The 18,731-nt window shown below is 42.8% G+C and overlaps 1 protein-coding gene across 5 annotated transcripts in view; it reads right to left on the bottom strand.

The window, feature by feature from the left end:
* The window catches only part of JAKMIP2 (janus kinase and microtubule interacting protein 2), a 69,090-nt gene that overhangs the window by 35,148 nt on the left and 15,211 nt on the right, over window positions 1-18,731 (bottom strand). For all 5 annotated transcript variants that reach the window (XM_054841939.1, XM_054841942.1, XM_054841940.1 and 2 more), the window contains exon 2: window positions 3,009-3,276. In XM_054841939.1, coding sequence (XP_054697914.1) covers window positions 3,009-3,137 — 129 coding nt within the window. In that variant the 5' untranslated portion in view covers window positions 3,138-3,276. The remainder of the gene's footprint in view (window positions 1-3,008; window positions 3,277-18,731) is intronic.

Genomic DNA, 18,731 nt, shown 5'->3' with positions numbered 1-18,731 from the left:
CCTCTTTCTTTCTTGTAACACATCTCTTCCTGTTTAATAAAAAGACAGTTGCATGCACTGCAAAACAAGGTACAATTATTGTAAATGATCTCTTCTGGCATGACATAGAAAGATACATCTAAACTTTCACGGTAGTTTGGGTATCCACAATGGCGCAATGCAGACCCAGCCAGGGCCCAAGTACAACCCCAGCTAAGCTCTGGGATGCCTGGTTTTATGGCTATTAGTTTCCAGGCTGCCTAGTTTATTAAACTGAAATGCCATCAGATGTTAGGCTGACTTGTAGATGTACCATTCTGATGGGAAGAAAGGGAAAGTGAATGAGGGCCTTGTAAGAAAAAGATTATATCTGAAGTAATGGAAAAGAGACCTGCTCAATAAAAGACCACAATGGCCCAGAGGTTTCTACCCTCTTTGGATTCACTGGTAGAGTGAACTTATTGCTAGCAGAGACAGGAAAAGTCCAAAGGTCCTATTTGTTTGACCCCTTTGTGGGATGAACGCTTTCTAAAAGCTCCTTCTGACGTGGGCAACTGCCCAGTTTGGCGTCCTATTTCTAACCTGATTTTACAAACAAGATTGTACCATGATGTCCAATCTGAACCTGCTTATGTCTACAGAAAAAGGAGGAAAGAGCTAAAATCTGAATTCTAGGTTGAAATAAAATTTGCAACAATGTCTGCTCCTCTCAGTCCAAACTGCAGAACAATTCAGAAGTGTGATCTGCTTCCTGAGATTGTATTTTTTAGCCCCTCACTGCTCCATGATGACAATTCCTTTAATACCCTGAGTGCTCAGTCCAATTTAGTTGCAGGAATGGATGAGAGCACCTATGGATGGGCATCCCAAGAGGTACTGAAGCACGCTATTTCATTATTTTGTTCATGTTCTGCTCTCCTTTCCAGCGTTACTCAAGCACATCTAAATATATTTTAGATAAGCTTTTCTTGGTTTTGTTTTCAAGACTTACTTATTCTTGTAACTCTCATTATTTTGGGCCATCCTTGAAGTGATATCTGGTAACAAAAATCTGCACTGGCAACTTCCATATTGGAATTCCATAGCTGCAGTGATAACAAAAGCAGCAAGACTCAGAATACAGTGGAAAGCATTACAGAAGCTCCTGGCCATCGGTTATCTGGCAGCCAGCCTGTGGCTCCTTAAAAGAATAACTAAGTCTTGCCTGTGTGCAACACATGAATGCCAAAGCTTGCAGGAAAAGCAAAAGAATCACAAAACATTTTTGCTTTCTAAGACTGTCATTGACTATCTATGAAAGAAAAGGACGCAGAATGAGCTTGAAAGAGTGATGATGTCCGCTTTGTTGCGGCTTGCAAATCTTGTCTATTTTAAAGGGTTGTAAATTAATGGATATAAATCTCACTAGTAGGTGAAGGGAGAATGCCCCCAAAGGTTCTCAGAACATCAGATAAGACAGAACTGGCTATTCTTGCTTTCATTTAGCTTCTCCTAAATTATACAAACCAACTTCCACTATGCTGGCTAATAGCTGTCTGAGATTACCAGTATGATTAACCTTGAGATATTGGCATGAACATCTGTCCCTAAAAGAAAGAAATTATGAAAAAGACCTCTTAGAGGTTGAAGGATTTGTAGTTATTCAGGTTTGGAAGATAGAGGCAAGTCATTCTGGGTTTATTTGCCCAGGATATATGCTTATCTGCGAAGGAATGAGAGCCAGGTTGATGGACTTCAATTATATTCCATTTGGAAAAAAATAATATATCACTAGGCATCATCCTTTGAAAATGTGGCTGCCACCAGACTGCAGGTAGGGGCTGCCTGGCTGCAGGTAGCACTGCCTCCAGTCCACTTTGTAAGAATTCACCAGGAGTTATTAAACAGACATTTGTTATCTTCACTGCTCATAAAGAACACACTGCTAAACCTGAAGACTGCCTTAATCTCACCCATGTTCAGGGAACTTTAGCCCTTACCATGTAAGGGTTTATTGCACAAAACCCGTACTCTGACTATAAAACACAGTCCTATTGTCATTGCCGCTAGAAGCATCTCTAAATGAAGAGGGAGCAACACTGTGGATAGCAAAAAGTACGCATCTTTGCAAAACCACTTCAGCATCACCTGTAGGAAAATTGATGCTGCTTGCAAGGATTTTAATAGAATGTGGGCAGGGTACATGCAGAGTAAAACAACAGCAAATATTTTATACTTGGATAACACCCAGCCTGTTACCTTTTACAGCTTACAAAAGCTGCACTAGTGTAATGAGATAGTATGTGTTTCACAAGGGCTGTCCTAGCATAGGCAACACAGGAAAAGAGGGTGAAAAGTTCAGTAGATGTAGGCAAGAGCTGAAACTGCAGCACACAGCCCTGAGGTTGTACCAAAGGCTTCTAAAGTAGATGGGAGGCACATCAATACTTCACAGGTACGTCTATACTATAGGGCCATGGCTATACCCTGTGTGCATGATACTCAGATGGCTTTAGACTAACTCCATATCTGAGACTAACTCGGGCAGATCATTGGTACCTGAACAAGCTTTAAACAATGCACACATACCCTGGTGTATACAACACAGCTGGGCTGCACTGCAGATCAATTACAAGGGTCGACATGAATTGTCATGCTACACGTTTAAGGAATACTTCACTCAACTTTGAAATAAGGGAATCTCTTGCTGAAATATCAGCCATCGGAAAACAGCAACACTACACAATTTCTAAACACTGAGTGGATAGGATGAAACCTACTAACTGGAATATGGCCAAAGACGTTACAAAAGACATATTGCTCTATTTGAGAGCCAGAGGCTTCTTAAACTTGTACCTCAGTAAAAAGGAGTCTTTTCCACAGAAGCAACAGGATATCCACAATAAGAAAACATTGTATGTGGGAAAAGAATCAGACCACTGTTCTAGGAAAGAGTTATGTTGCATCTGTTGATTTCTGTGATACTATTTTTTCCATGTGTTTCTCTCCTTCAGCGCAGACACTGTTATTTAAACCAAACCCTCACTCACCTTAGACTTCTCCTGATGCAGCTCAATTTGAATGTCTGTTAGCTTGGTCCTGAGTTCCTCATTGGCAGCCTGTAGGGCAACAATCAGTGCCTCAGGCTTTTCGCCCTTGCTACGTCCTTTTTTTGACATGGTTTTTCTTATCAGCAAGAGTCCACGTGTTTATTTCAAATATGGACTGCCATCTTTTTCTGTTCCTTCCAGTGCCAGTTAATTCAGCACCTACTGCGTGACATTCCTTAAGGTCCTGGAGTCAGCTGCTTTGGAAGTCCTGTGAGAAATAAGACATACTATTATTTGTCAGCGGACGCTACAGCATGACAGCTCACATGGTTACAGAATACAAGAGATAGCTCACTTCTCCAAACACTGCAATCTTTGTCTGAAAACCTGCAAGGGAGATCCCGGCACAATCAGGCTTCTGTATGCAAGTCTGGCGTACTAGGGGAGATTCCATATATGCCCTTTTTCTGTTCTCAGAAAGGGGCGCCATGCAATGAAGACAGGAGTTTGTTTACCATAAGGATTAGTGCTGTTGAGAGTACAGGACTAGAAAGGACAAGCCTTGCAGTCTGAGGTAACCACAAATTGGGCACTTTAGTCTCAAGGATCTACCAACAATATCTTCCTCTTACCCTTCCCAGCCCTTGATTCACCCCAAGATCCCGTTCCAGACTCAAAGACTTTTCACAACATGCCTACAATGCCTCTGGAAGAGAGGGGAAGTGCTAAAGTCCTCACTAGCATTCTGGGTCTCTGTAGAAGGAGAGAACTAACAACATGCAAAAGCCTGTATCAGACTAGATATTGTCCATTTCCAAGGGAATGCAAAAAAATTCCACCAATGGTTTCCATCAACTGATTTTTGGGGGAAAATTCTGTCCTAAGCCAAAGTGTGTGGTAAGCTTAAACCCAAGCACATCAGCAAGATATACAGCTCAGGAAGCCAAGGAGGGTTTCCATATCACTAAGAACACAAGTGTACCTCTGTCCCATATACCTATTGTTTTGAGTTGGTTTTGTTTTGGTTGGGTTTTGTGGGGGTTGCAGGCGGAGGGATATGGGTGTTGGTTTTTTAGCATTTCTCTTGGTTATTGGCACTGATTGACAGTCTTGGATAAAGAGGTATTTTGTCTACCCACGAAATAAACGTGGATTTAATAAGCTCCCTAGAAATTTCTGTGTCCTTGTGTCTCAGCACTGAACAGGGATTGAGAGATGGTGCCATGTTCATGTTCACACAGTCACTCGGACATTCCTACCACATCCACAAAACCTGCAGAAATGACACACATCCTTTGAGATGACAGCAGAATCCTCAGTAAAGAATGTCATTGCAAATTGAACAAAGCAGATTCACTTCTTGCCGTACTGATCCTGTTATCCTGAAAACACTGCCCTGTATCACCCAGGGCTTCCTACGATGCTTCCAGTTACAATACCTCTGAGGTCTTGGCGTTGCATTGTATACATACAGCTACAAATAAGAGCAGGATCTGATCCATATTTCCCACAGCGTCTCATATTCAATACTGATAACAAAGGATCTAATCATGCTAATTACACAACAACTTTTTCAACAGGAGGACTGAAACAGTACAACATCAGAGCTGAGCCTGCTGTAGGTACAGATGATTGAGAAAGAAAATGGGCTTTGGAAAGCAGTTAATAAAAATGGCTTGTTCTTGTAACGTATCATGTAGCACAGCTCATATAGATCTGATTTACTGCTGGCTTGTAAAAAAAATCAGGTACAGATGGGACAGAAATGGTCAGGATGGCAGAAATTTTTGGCTGTCAAGACCAAATGAATACTAATACACGAAGACTTGTTGGGTTTGCGCAAAGGGTGATGCTTTCACCAGATTAACTATGCAAAGGATGGCTTTTGAGGAGGAAAACAGCACATAAGCAAAGCAGTAAGGACAATAGATTTAAAAAAAAAAAAAAAATCACAGATTATCTTCTGCATAGGGAAAATGCTTCTTTGCTGTGTCATTCAAGATCCTCACCCACTCTGAAAGCAGCAAGCACTTTCAGAGACTCCTCTGGCCCAGAGGCCCCTTCAGCAGAAAGCACAAGAGGCTTTGAGCACACATGGCAGCTCTCGCTGGCGGAGGCTGTCCTCACAACCAGCACATTTCAATAACCACTGCAGCTGGCACGCAGCACCAAGGGCAGCCCTACAGTCATGGACGTCACGTCATGCAATGAGCCACTGTTGGGCCAGTCTCCCAGAGGCTAGCAGTAGTTCATAAAAGATTAATGTTTTCATTCAGGAATGAGATACCTTGGATGTTTGGCTTGAAAGAATAAAGACAGATGATTACAGATATCATCACCCTGCAGATGGAACACTGCCGTGCTACCCAAACAGCCATGGCATATCGACAGTGCAGACTGGAACAGCAGCAAAAAAGCTCACATCAAGCGGCGACGGAGCATGCACGCGAGTTAGGGAAAAAAAACACAGTAAAGGGAAAATACAGAATGAGGTGCAAAAAACATGTTCTCAGTCTTATACAAAAGGATAATTTACACCCTTACAGCTAATCAAGCAGGAATTTATATTTTTTTCTCTGCAGATAAAAAATTACAGGCTTAACATTTCTATACAAAGCCATTCTAGAGGCAGCAGTGATATGCTGTAGCACTGAGATAATAGAAAGTTCTACTAATGCATTGAGGCCATATAGTCCAAACGTGACAGGGATGATGTTTACTGGGGAGTTCTTGTGATTACTTCTGCTGCCTCTTTCCAGACATGGAGTCAGCAGTCAGCCACAGCTTAGTGAGGCCAGGCTTTTCCAGTTTTCCCTGAGAGAAATTTAGAAAGGTAATCAAGTAGGGATGGATTAGGGGAAAAATATCCATCAAAAACAAGAAAAAGGAACTGAGGCAAAATTTCTGTTACCTGCAAGATGGGCTCCAGGACAGTGGAAAATGCTTTAACAGAAACAGAGAAGTGTTTCTGAGCCTAGAAAGGCACAGTTCCAGAGAGGCCTAATTGGTCACTTCCATCTTTTAGTGCTATTTTTCTTTGATTACTGAAATAAAGTAACTACCTCTGAGGATGCCAGGGGGATGATACTAGGCCTAGAATACATTAATAGAGCTGACATTACAGCAGATACAGCATGTATATGAAGCTATACACATACATATACACATACTCCATTGAGCAGAAAGAGCAGGCTGCTTCATTTTTATCTCCTCTTCCAGAGTAACCCCCAGAAGATGTTACCCTGCAGTTACTTGGAAAAAACCCACTATTTGCAGAGTTTTACTCTGTCAACAATGAATGTGGGAGCTGTAGCCTCCAACATTGACTAAAACATATCTATAAAACTCAGAATGCTGTCAGTCACTTCATCTTCATTTTTGCTTCCTTATCTGTATTTCCTTTCTTAAAAGCACTTAGCACTTCTCTGTTAAATTCCCTCACTTCTCCTGCTTTCACCTCTTCCAAGACCTTTTTGAAGAGCAGTGTTCTACAGGGCTCCTCTCGACATGGGGCCAAGGTGCCCTGGCAGTAAGGGTGCAGCCCTGCTCTCACCTGAGCCCTTGGGTGTTCTGTCACTTACACAGCCTGCACATCAATATTGTGTGTATTGTGGGCAGAGGACCACAATGTACATCTAGGATGGTCTTACTGTCACTGGAGTCTCCTGGCTTATCTAACAGCCGTTCCTGCCTTTCTCTATGCATGCACCGAAGGGCTGATAAAGCCACACACACATAGCTGGAAGCCTCAAGGATAGAGAATGGAGAGTCATTACAGGAAGTATGGGTTGCATCCAGAACAGATAAGGGTGTTTAGGAAAGAAAGTGGGTATATTTGCTATTTTAAAAACATAGGGACAGTTCAACAACAACAACAAAATGCCCTGGAATGTCTCCCTGGAAGAATATTCTGAAGTTGTGAATGTCGGTCAAGTTTTTAAAATCAGAAGCTGGAGGATAAACCCACAAGCATGAAGCTGGGAGCATTCCATAAAACTGCCTTTACAGTGCGCTGTGTTCTGAATTAAACATAGAATTATTGCTGCATAAACAGTAACAAGTATCCTTTTTATTTACAGTTCAAGCACCTTAAGGCAAAATATGAGGGTTTAGACAGTCTTTGCCTTTGTTCTCATTGCTCTCTGCTCTCTCCCTCCTCAGCTCTCTCTGGATCCCAGAGCCCATCCCGTTCCCTTTTTTTCCAAAACCTTTTGGAGTATTCCAGGCAATCCCTGAGACCACTGAGTGTGGGACCCCAGGACTGATAACAGTCAGAGCACTGCTGAGCTGCTGATCATAAGCCGAGCAGACAAGGCTTCAAGGAAAGTAGGAAAGGGCAAACAGACAAAGCAGAACATTTTCTACTCCTATGAAAGGAAAAGTGGGATATAAAGCATGAAATTATTCTCGTTCTCCTGTGACAAAACACCACAACTCAATGGTTTAGAAACTGAAGGTGTTTTGTTGGGTTTTTTTGCTTATGAGTCCCCTTCCTTCCTTACTGCAAGCCTACATGGTTCATTGCTTCCACTAGCATTGTCAGGTTTAATATTATCCTGCAGGCTCTTCCAGTGAAGTCCAGCTCTCACAGACATGCTGCTAACAGTAAATAAACAACAACTTCAGGAATTCTGTTATTCTGCATGCGGTTTGCCCTTTGATACAACTGATACTTGGTCAGGAAGATTTGCTCTGGAAAGCAAAAGACATCATTCAATAAGTAAAGCTGCATGATAATCTTTTGACATGCAAAACACTGAGAACCAGGAAGCACTGGAACCATATAAAAGGGAATGACAAGTGTAGGTACATGCTCTCTGTCTACCTGACCTGCAGAGAATCAATGTGATAAGAGCTGTGGGAACAATATCGCCAGGAGTTCAGTGTTGTGTGCAACTTTCCTGGTGAATGAAAAGAAAATCTGTATGGCATAAGGATGAAGCAGATGTCAAGGATGGCAGAATGACTGATGAAGGTGCAACTGCTCTTCAGCAGTCAGTGTAAACTGCATCCTAAAGGGCCACAATCTTATTCCTGCCAAAATCATTGCAGACTGCCATCTGTCTTTTCTGAACTGTCTCTGAGAAACAGACAAACAAAATCTTTCAATTTGCCCAAATTAAATGGAGCTTGGAAACAGGAATAAGCCCAGGAGCAGTACTGTCCTCCTCAATCTTCCGATAGCTTTTAAAATTGAAACTAGATGCAGATAACTCCCCGAGTCTGGATGCAACAGTAGGGAGGCCCTAAACACCCCCGAAGCTCCTGTACATCTTGGAAGATAGCAGATGGCAAGTCCTTCAGTTACAGCACATCCACCACCCCACATCAGGTTACCTAACAGAGGAGAATGTGAGCTGGGTTACCAAAGCTGAACAAAGCACTTCAAGTATTAACGGCAATTAATTTCAAGAAGTCCCAGACTGGCTGCAGCTCTGTTCAGGAATTATCTAGCAACGGGAATGACTGCTCAGGAAGTGTAACAGCCACTGGTCACATTATCACTTCCTCACCTTATCTGCCATTGAAAGGAAAGCTGCAAGGTTTGGAAGAGAACCACAGCATATTCCTACTGTGTCTCTTGACCTGGACATCAGGCTGGAGAAACAGACTTCACAGCAAGCTATGGGGCACATGTGCTCTGCACATTCGGTTTTCAGTGCCCAATACCAGAGCTTTAAACTTTTTTCCAATTTTTTCTTTAATAAAAACAATTAGCACCTGTCTCAAAATGCCTCTGATGATGCCAAGATGATTTGCATTGGTGTAGCTACAGAATAATAACCCTGAAGTCATGGAAGAGATGCCAGTTAGACCACAGAAATTAGAGAGGAAAAAAAATCTACCTCCTGCATGGAAATTTTACCCTTAGATCCAACAAGAGGTCTACTCAGTTATCGAGGGTACTGCTCCACAACCAAACCAAAAAGTACGATGGTGATTTTCAGCCATTTTCTTACACCACCCAGTGTAAGTGATGTGTGGAATAAGTTTTACTGATGCAAAATCTTGGGACAGGTGCACAGTACACAAAAACAATTCTTACATTGCTAAGTTTTCACCTATGTCTGGTAGAATCATAGAATGGTAGGGGTTGGAAGGGACCTCTGGAAATAGTCTAGTCCAACTGCCCTGCTAAAGCAGGATTACCTAGAGCAGGCTGAAAAACGTTCTCTCTTTCCCAAATCACAGCAAAATAGGGTTTGGTTAGACCAATTATAATTAAACAAGGATCGACACTGGGTTTAATGCAAAAAGCAGAAGAGATGAGTCACAGAGGCATAAGCTCTTCCACCTTCTCTTGCAAACTGGTGAAATACTGCTCCCAGGAATTCACCTGTCTTGTGTCAAAACAGCAGTACTCATATCCACAGCAAAAAAACAAAGCTGCATCAGGGGAAGTTCAGACTTGACATGAGTAAGCATTTCTTTACCAAGAAGGTGGTCAAACACTGGAACAGGCTGCCTCGAGAGGTGGTTGATGCCCAGTGCCTGTCAGTGTTTAGGAGGCATTTGGACAGTGCCCTTAATAGCATGCTCTAACTTTTGGTCAGCCCTGAAGTGGTCAGGCAGTTGGACTAGATGATCATTGTAGGCCCCTTGCAACTGAAATATTCTTTTCTGTTCTAACACAAAGGATAACAGACCAGACCAACCTTTAAAATTTAGTCTATTGATTTGAATGAGTATCCCATTGAGACACGGGGAGGTATGTAAGTGTAAAGATATATTACTCTATTTTATGCAAAGCAGTTCTAAATAGGTAGAGTGAGGTTGGTCAAAAAATACACCCCTGAAACTGCTTTTTCACTGGAACTTCCATTTAATTTGAGTAAATTAATATTTTAGGCAAGAATCATCTTCTTTCTGTGGAACTCTCTTTCATTGAAAGAGCGTTGGGATATTCAGATGCCCAAAGTTGTATCTTTTCACCTGTCAAGGTAGCCTACCATTCTTTCAGAGCGAAGGGTCCAATGAGTTTGTCAGTTCTCCATCATACTGCTTTAAATGCATAAAGTTTGAATTTTATGCCAAAGCATTTCTAAATATCTGCTTTACCAATGCTTGCTCATAGACTGCAGTGAGGGAATAACCTTCCATAAAAATCCCTGGTATCCTGCAATACCACATACTCCCCACAGGGTGCTAATTATATTACTTAACAGCACTGTCCCTGCAGTCTGCTGTGGCAACCTAGGCAAGTTAGGAGGTTAATTTCTCCAGCTGCCATATCCTTACTGCCCTGAGCACTCTCAATTCCAAAGGACGGCAGGGAGCCAATAAGATGTACTGGTTCTCAGCAGTGCACGTGATCAAATTCTAGATTTTACATCTGAGAAGAAACAGTTTAGTTCCCTAAATAAATAAATTCCCTCGATTTCAGTGGGATGCAGCCTTCAGTATATAGACCCTTCTATGAAGTACATAGGGCACAGTGCTGATACCATTAGCCATATCAACTCAAGGAAATTAAAAACACCACAGCAGTCCCAGATTGTGGGACTAATGCGACCCTAGTAACTGTTTCAAAACCTGGTAGTCTATTTGGCAATGCAACTATTTAGAGATTGCTAGAAGCATCTGTCAGATGTCTGTAAGCAAAAAGACCGGCAGAATTATTTATGATGAATGACTGCCAAGTACAATAGCAGCTGAAGTATCCTATCAGCTGAAGTATCCTATCAGCTTTACCCTCTACCAGCACATGTCAGTATAATCTGTAGGAATTACTGTTGGAGCCCTTGGAGCCATGAAAACCTCTGGTTAAGCAAAAGAGGTCTTAAAAAAAAAAAAAATCCTATGTGCAGACTTCCATCCAAGATGGCAGGATTAAACCCATTCCTAAAGCATAATACATTCAGTCTGGAGCTCACAAGGAAAGATTCTATTTTACTCCTCTCCCCAGAAAATCCATCCAGTAAATTCTGCAGTAACAGCTGCACACATTTCTTCTGAGATGCATCTTGAATGAAAATCAAAATGAATTCACTGAAGAATTTGCCACACTTTTTATAAGAATTAGTAACACATTGCTATAAGGCTGTGGAGTATTTATCAGCAAGAGATCATGGCTACACTTGAACTTAAATTAGAAATGCTAGTGTGTGAAAAGGCATATTTGAATTTCAAGGTTTGTTTGTTGGTTTGGGTTGGTTTGGTTGGGTTTTGTTTTGGTTTTTTTAAGATCAATTCAAGCTTAGCTGCATGATATAAGCAGGTAGAAGTTTATTTATATTCACACTCCCAGAGGTCTGAAGCAAATATTAGTCTCATAGTATGACAAGCATTGAGTGTGTGGATAACGGTGTGCTGCTTCCTGTGGCAAAACAAGCCATAAAAAGCATAAATGCCTTGAGGAAAACACTCCGTAATCTTTAAGTCTGAATGTAACAAGACAAGCACAACAGGATGAGCAATCCCACTAGAAGCTTCTTCCTACCTAGCCTCTTTAATCTTCTGTTTTCCTTCCTTCCTACAAATTTCACCCATTGTTATTAATTTTCTTTAGGCTTCCATGCTTTCCTTTTTAAATTCTTTCTTTTCCATGGCATTCTAGGTTACCTTCTTGTTAACACCTGGGTTTGGTAATATGCTAGCAAAAGTATAGAGGAAAACTACAGTACCTACACGTGCTCCCAGATAACACCATTATCCTTTATCTGAAGCAGCAAAGGAATCTGCTCTGAACATTGCTCCCAATGATAATCTGTGGCTAGTCCATTTTTCTCCCTTTCTCTTCTAGTCATTAGTCGCTTTGTTTTCTCCAAGCCAATTAACAGTTTATGTACAAAAACAGGCTTTGCATATTATAGAAGTGGATAAATACCTTTGTCTGTCTTTACAAGAGACACCTAGGGATAGAAACACCTTGGAAAGAAGAAAAGAGCAGTTCACCACCACAGACTTTACCCTATTGAATCACAGTGTTCTGGGCTCTCAGGTAGGTGGGGATACCAAAGCACTACAAAGCCCTGTGCCTCTGCTTCAGGAACGTTCAGGATTGGTTAATCATTTTCATCAGTAGCTTTCATGCTTTTATTCTCTGCTAAATTGCCCCTGCATGATATTGTCCAAAGCAGGAAAACAGTCAAGGATGTCTAGCACCTTGACCATGAAGTATATGGGTCTCCCTACAGAGGCACAAAGCCTCCACAGGTTACACCTAGATCTCAGAAGCAAAGAATACAAAGGACAGTCCAAACCCACTCCTATCACTCATTTCCCTATTAATTATGCCCTAAAACCTGATTTCAGGCTGAAGGTAAAAAAGCAGGGGAATGCAGCTGGCTTTGAATACTTTTTTCCTCCCTCTTGCAGTGCATATCCTGCTGCTGAGGCCTTGGGAATGATTGCTTCATTTCAAATTTCTTTTTAAGCCAGGCATCCCTTTCCCAGGAAAGCCCAGTTAACTGCTCTCTGAGCAATTCCTTAACACAAGACACAGACGTGACCTGTCAGTATGTGGGCAGTCAGTCAGAATCCTTGGCAGATGAAGAGGTGGCTCTGGTATGGCTGCTGAGAGCTGAATTCTACTGGGTTCGGCCAAGAGAACCCAAATCCACCTCAGTCAGGCAGCCATGCTCACGGCCACAGTCAGACCCCAGACTCACCGCCGCTACTGCAAGTCTTAGCAGGACATGAACGTACCACAGGCCGCTTCCCCCAAGCTCACATGAAAGGCTGCCATGATCTTAGGCTAAACAGTCTTCATCCTCTGAGGTGGTGAGGCGAACCAGGATGGATTAGTAGAGGCAGGACTCATCTGCTAACATAGGTTTCCCACCTGGGTTGTCTCCTGAAGCTGCCTTTGCAGTCAGTTCAGACACATGCTTGCTTATTCACATCAGGATAAGGTAGGTCACACTCCCTGATCTAAAGAGATCCAGGACAAAACAATCCTACTAAAGATACTTGAAAGTTTGGGGCAGGGTGGAGCTTAGCAGTCTGTATGAAAGCCTTCCCACTGTATTTTTCAAGGCTAGAAGCTCATGCAAACTGCACTCAGACACGTTTCACTGGACACCCTTATTAGTGTAACCACCAGGCAGGCTCAGCCCCAAGTAGGGGCACTGAACTAGAGTCTTATATCCAAGGCAGTCCACAGCTGAATCTGGGGAAACGCTCCATGTATATATTGTGGTTTCTACAGTTACGTGGAAGATGCTTTCTAAAAAAACTATCAGTAGAAAGCCCTCTTGCTGCTTTCCCCTGTAAATACGTAAAAATCACTATGATCATACTGAATGTTAATTTCCTAAGTTGGGGGTCAGGCTATTTCAAAACAATCTGTCTTTAGCGAAAGCCTTTGTCGTGAGAGTTGAGGGCTCAAAATTGGCTCCTTTCTCTGTTTTGGTTTGCAATGAATGAGACAAGTTTCATAAAAATGCCTTCCCAGTATCACTGGAATAACAGCACAAGCACAAGAGAAACTACACACTCTTTATCGGGGAAGTTCAGCCAAGTACGAAGAGGCATGAGCATGTACCAATCTAACAGCCATAGGCATATATGCTCTAGTTTGCACATGTGACAGGCGAGCCTGTATTTCTATTACAGAAATTGCCTGGGGCCTTGGCAGGAAAATAACTGAGGCCATTGTTCTCTTACAGCGTTGCAACAGTTCCCTACTTGACTCTCCCCATCTGTAGTAAGAATCTTGGCCATTTTATCTTGTTTTACTGTAATAAAGTACATTAGAGGAATCTAGCCAGACCATTTTTGTCTTCTGAACCATGGGTTTGTTTTTTCTATGAATTACGTACAAGAGGCACCTGAAATGGCACGCCTAAATTATGTGTGCAAAATTAATGTAGAGGACAAACATAGTGGACATAACTTGGCTATGGGTGCAAAGAGGGTCAAGGTCACACACTTAGAAAATAATATGCCTAATGTAAATTTTGCTCCTGCCCCAGGAAACACTATGTTACACACCTTTCATGTGTGGCTAGACATAGAGACCTACGTTCAAGTGCGTAGATCTAGTGGCATAACTTCAGGCTATGCCTTTTCCACATAGTAGTTACTTGGTAGTTTGTCTATGAATTTCAAAACATTGTCAACAATGCAAAGCTACATCGGCTCAAAGTCACCATTAAAACAGTCCTGAGCTCCTTCTAGCCTCTGGGAAATAATCCTGGGCACATCATCCTCTGTGGGACAAGGACATACTTTACTCTCTCTGTTGACCTCAGGTTTAAACTGTCACATCCATGAGCAACACAGGAGGGTTTCACTGGCAACTTGTGACTCAGAAGAATTGGACCAGCCTAACAAGCCATTAAAAAAACCTGTAAAATTATGTTGCACTCCCATGACTCTTGCCTACAGCTGTTTTGAAAAACAAGAGAAACAATCTGCAAAACATGATCTCAGAGAAGCCAAAAATCAGAACAGAAGAATCTAACCAATTCATTTTTTAATCTATCGGCATAAAGCTAACTTTCCACTTGTACAGAATGAAACAAAATAAATGAGATTATAACAAATAATATATTGTAACAAATAGATACCTCTGAGACTTACAGTTTCCTTCTCATCTCAATTGAAAAAGACCTGCTGCTATATTTTGGGAATTCCTTGGGATTCTAAGAAAAATCTTTTTTCTTATGGGGAATCAGTTTCAAATAAAAAGTGAAGAGACACCAGGCCCAGCAATCCCTCTGCCCCAGCCAATTCTACAGCCTCACGTGCTCCTCTTCCTCAGTGCCCCAAGGACGCTGATTTAGGATGGGGGTGACACGCAGATAGTTAACCACTAATCATGTACACCCAGGCATCCAGCCACGAGAACATGGGCTCTGGCATTCAGCGTTTCCAAAACAAGAAAGCTCGCACTCGGGAGCACTGCAGCCTTCCCAGGCAGCCAAAGAAAAGCAGCTACCCACAAGCCCATACAGACACACCTCCGCGTGCCTGGGCCCCTTTGTTTTCTGTCTCTCAGCTCTTCCTCTCCGCCACTCACCTCACTATCTTCTTTCATCGACCCTCTAAAATACCAGGCCTGGAGAGCCACGTAGTGCCAGGTGGCCGCTGCAGTTTCTCCTGCTGACAGAGCCTACCTACCTCCTGCCACGGGAGCCCAGCTTTCCGCTGAGTGTGAGACGCAGCCAGCCACGGCTGTACCAAACAGCCACAGCTGTACCAAACAGCCACAAGTGACTATGGCAATACTCTGACCACAGAGGGCAGGTTCCAAAAATTACTTGTTTCCAGGCATCTTTCCTTTATCAGGAATAGATGGTTCTCAAAATAACAGGTCATTTTGTCTAAAACTTTTGTCACCTCTTAAGGTAAACATGCTGGAAGGTGAAGGTTCACAGTGCCTTACTGTGGCACAGCAGGTTACACACCACTGGCAGAGCTGAGGTGAGGTGTTTTTTTGCAGCTCTGTGCACTTTCTAGGTCCCCACACAGCATGGCCAGAGGAGGAATAAGGCCTCAGCATACTTAGAAAAATGCAGAAAAATTGGAATTCGTCTAGGTGATATGGGAACAAGAACAGTTGAAGACTCTGGATCCAAGAGGGCCCCGAGGAGGCCTCGCAGAGCGTGTTCCTCAGGCCCATCTCAGTGCTGGAAGCTATGTCTTCGCTTCGGCCCCGCTGAAGTTTCTGTTTAGATCTAGGGCTGTAGCAGTGAGCTCCCCTGAAACCCAGCTGGAATTCTGACTCAGAGATCAAACGCAAGCCCGAACAGTAATTTTTCAGAAAAGCAGTAGCATGGCAGTTTCCACAGAATTTAGAGAATCAATCAAAATACCTTTAAAACACATCCTAAAGCATAACCCCTCCTTACAGCAAAGTGTCTCATGAGCTAAATTTGACTCACTCCTGAATAAGTGTTGGGCTGTTTGTCCTCTACACATGAAATCTGTAAGTCTCAACACAGGAATAACCTTGACTATGAATGAACAAAACCACGTGCTGCGCCTCCTGAGGAACAAGGAAACCTACATTAATTCAAAGTGGTAGAGATCACAGTGCAGGCATCTAGCAAAGGCAAAACTAAAACCAAACACATGCTCCTAACAGCCTTTTGCAAGGGCAGAGAAATCAGCTCATCCCGATGACTCTTTCATCATCTGGCCTTCAAACACACAATAGAAATGGACCCGAAAAATAGACTAAGAATGCCTCCTCTGCATATTTTGTGCCCAAATATTCAGTGGAGTTTGGGCCTATAACTCTTTCAGGACTTTATGAAAATTCCAGCTGTAATATTTTCCTTTAAACAAATAAAAACATCATCAGTTCAAAAAAACTTTTTTTCTCATTAGTGTTGGGAAAATAGAAAGCATTTAAATTCCCACACATCAGAGCGCTGTTTGCTCTGACAGGTGGCAATAGAGTATAACTGTTCAGCATATATTTTGCTTTCCCCTCTGCACCTGATCTACAGAGGACAGAAGTCTCCCAAAGCTACCATCTGTGGGAATGCATGACCAGATTTATAAAGGTAATAGTGTGCCAAAACATTCACAAGGGATTCTCAGCACTGTCTGGGCTCTCACTCCCTTGTGAAATGGGGACAGTTTTTCAAAAAATAGTACCAGTCCTGTCCTCACTCCTAATGGTCTAAGTAGCTTTAAAATAAATAGTCGGGTCCTGCATCCCTGGGTGTACACTTTAACATCTCAAGTTTCAGAACTAGAAACCTCCAGTTCAGGTCCTAGCAATAACCAAGACAGCAGTAACAGATTAACTACCACATCTTCTTGCTTGGTGGCTTCTTTTTTTCCAGTCCACATCCAAGAGGACTTTTAGCAGCTGATGTCTCAGTAGCGGGTCGGATGCTCAAGTAACAAAGACGCATTGCTTTTGACAATCTATCTAACGTCCCATCTATCCTGTTGAATTCTGCCCCTGGGAAGGAATAATGACCAACACCAGTCTAAACTGGGAGAGGAGTGGCTGGAGAGCAGCCCTGCAGGATGGGATCTGGGGTGCTGGTGGCAACAGGCTCAACGGGAGCCCGCAGTGTGCCCTGGCAGCCCAGAGGGCTCCTGGGAGGTATCAAACACAGCAGGACCAGCCAGTCCAGAGAGGGGATTGTCCCGCTGTGTTCAGCGTTGGTGCAGCCTCACCTGGAACGCTGTGTGCGGAGCTGGGCCCCGCCATTTGAGAAGGATGTGAAGGTCCTCAAGCGTGTCCAGAGGACAGCAACCAAGCTGCTGAAGGGCTGGAAGGCATGTCCTGTGAGGAGCGGCTGAGTACTCCGGGTTTGTCTAGTTTGGAGAGAAGGAGGCTGAGGGGCGACCTCATCGCTCTCTGCAGCTTTCTGAGGAGGGGACATGGACAGGGAGGTGCTGATCTTTTCTCCCTGGGATCCGGGGACAGGACATCTGGGAATGGGTCAAAGCTGCGTCCATCAGGGGAGGTTCAGACTTGACATGAGTAAGCATTTCTTTACCAAGCGGGTGGTCAAACACTGGAACAGGCTGCCTCGAGAGGTGGTCGATGCCCTGTGCCTGTCAGTGTTTAGGAGGCATTTGGACAGTGCCCTTAATAACATGCCTAACTTTTGGTCAGCCCTGAAGTGGTCAGGCAGTTGGACTAGATGATCATTGTAGGTCCCTTGCAACTGAAATATTCTATTCCATTTATAATTCCAGAAAGCGTCTAAGGCTATTGCACTTCCAAATAAATTGTGCTATCTAGCTACAGAATAAGGCAAGATACTGGCCACTAAATCTAAGGCACAGGCAATGCAAGATGTTAATCCCAAGGATTTATTTTTAGCATGTAGTATCTTACAATCTGTCACAGGGCGAGAAATGAGTGCCTATGCCTTCAGGAGGGTAAGATCCTAGTTTACAAATGACGCAAGAATTAACAATATCACACCATAATATAACCATTAGGTTTTTAACATCTGGTTGCTAACTGTATAAAATAAAATTCTGGACATTAGACAAGCATCATCATCATCCCTGTATTCACTTTCATTTGATGGCATTGTTATTCCCAGTTGTGGTGGCTAGCTGAGAGAATGTTTGGAGATCTGGTTTGCAATGTTGGAAAAAATGTAGTTTGTCTATTTGGAGACGGGCGAAGTGCTGAAAAATGAAGCCTGCAAAGAAGAGGGTAGTGAATACTGCACCAACGGTCATGAAGCTTTGCAGGAACAACAATCAGCACTCTGATGCTAGGCAAGCTTTCCTGCATTATTGTCAGGCCGCACATTAATTTTCATTTTCTACTTACTTCAAGTACAAAACAAACAGAATCATAATCTCCTGTGCTCAAACAGAAGTAGAGACCTCCAAATATAAAAGTTTGTTTAACTCAACAAAAACTTGCATGCATCAGTAGGAGGAAGGGAAAGAAAAGAACTTAATTTCCCTGTTTTTTAACCCAAGAGGGAATTTTGAGGCTGTTCCAGTGAACCTGACCAAACTCTCACTTGAGGGTACAGAATTTGTGGCTCTTTACTCATACCTTCTCTAGAGTGCTACAATGACAGCATCAATGCATTATGACAGCCGCTTAATACTAAGGCTGATAGAGAAAGGTCATTTGCAAACCGTAGACCTGGCATGCTCCAGCTGTGGAGTGTGTTTTTTATAACGGAGAGCAACCATAGACCTTGTTTAGCTAGAAAATCAAATGTGATTTACCATCAATATCACAAAGCGAAGCAGGCAAAACACAGTAACAAATCTCCTTTTAATGTATGGAGATGGATATGACCTACAGAATTCAAACCTGCATTTCAGAACATA

The sequence above is a fragment of the Grus americana genome, chromosome 14 (assembly GCF_028858705.1).
Source record: "Grus americana isolate bGruAme1 chromosome 14, bGruAme1.mat, whole genome shotgun sequence".
NCBI classification, from domain to species: domain Eukaryota; kingdom Metazoa; phylum Chordata; class Aves; order Gruiformes; family Gruidae; genus Grus; species Grus americana.
Note: the sequence above shows the minus strand (reverse complement) of the source record. Positions and strands in the feature narration are given on the sequence as shown.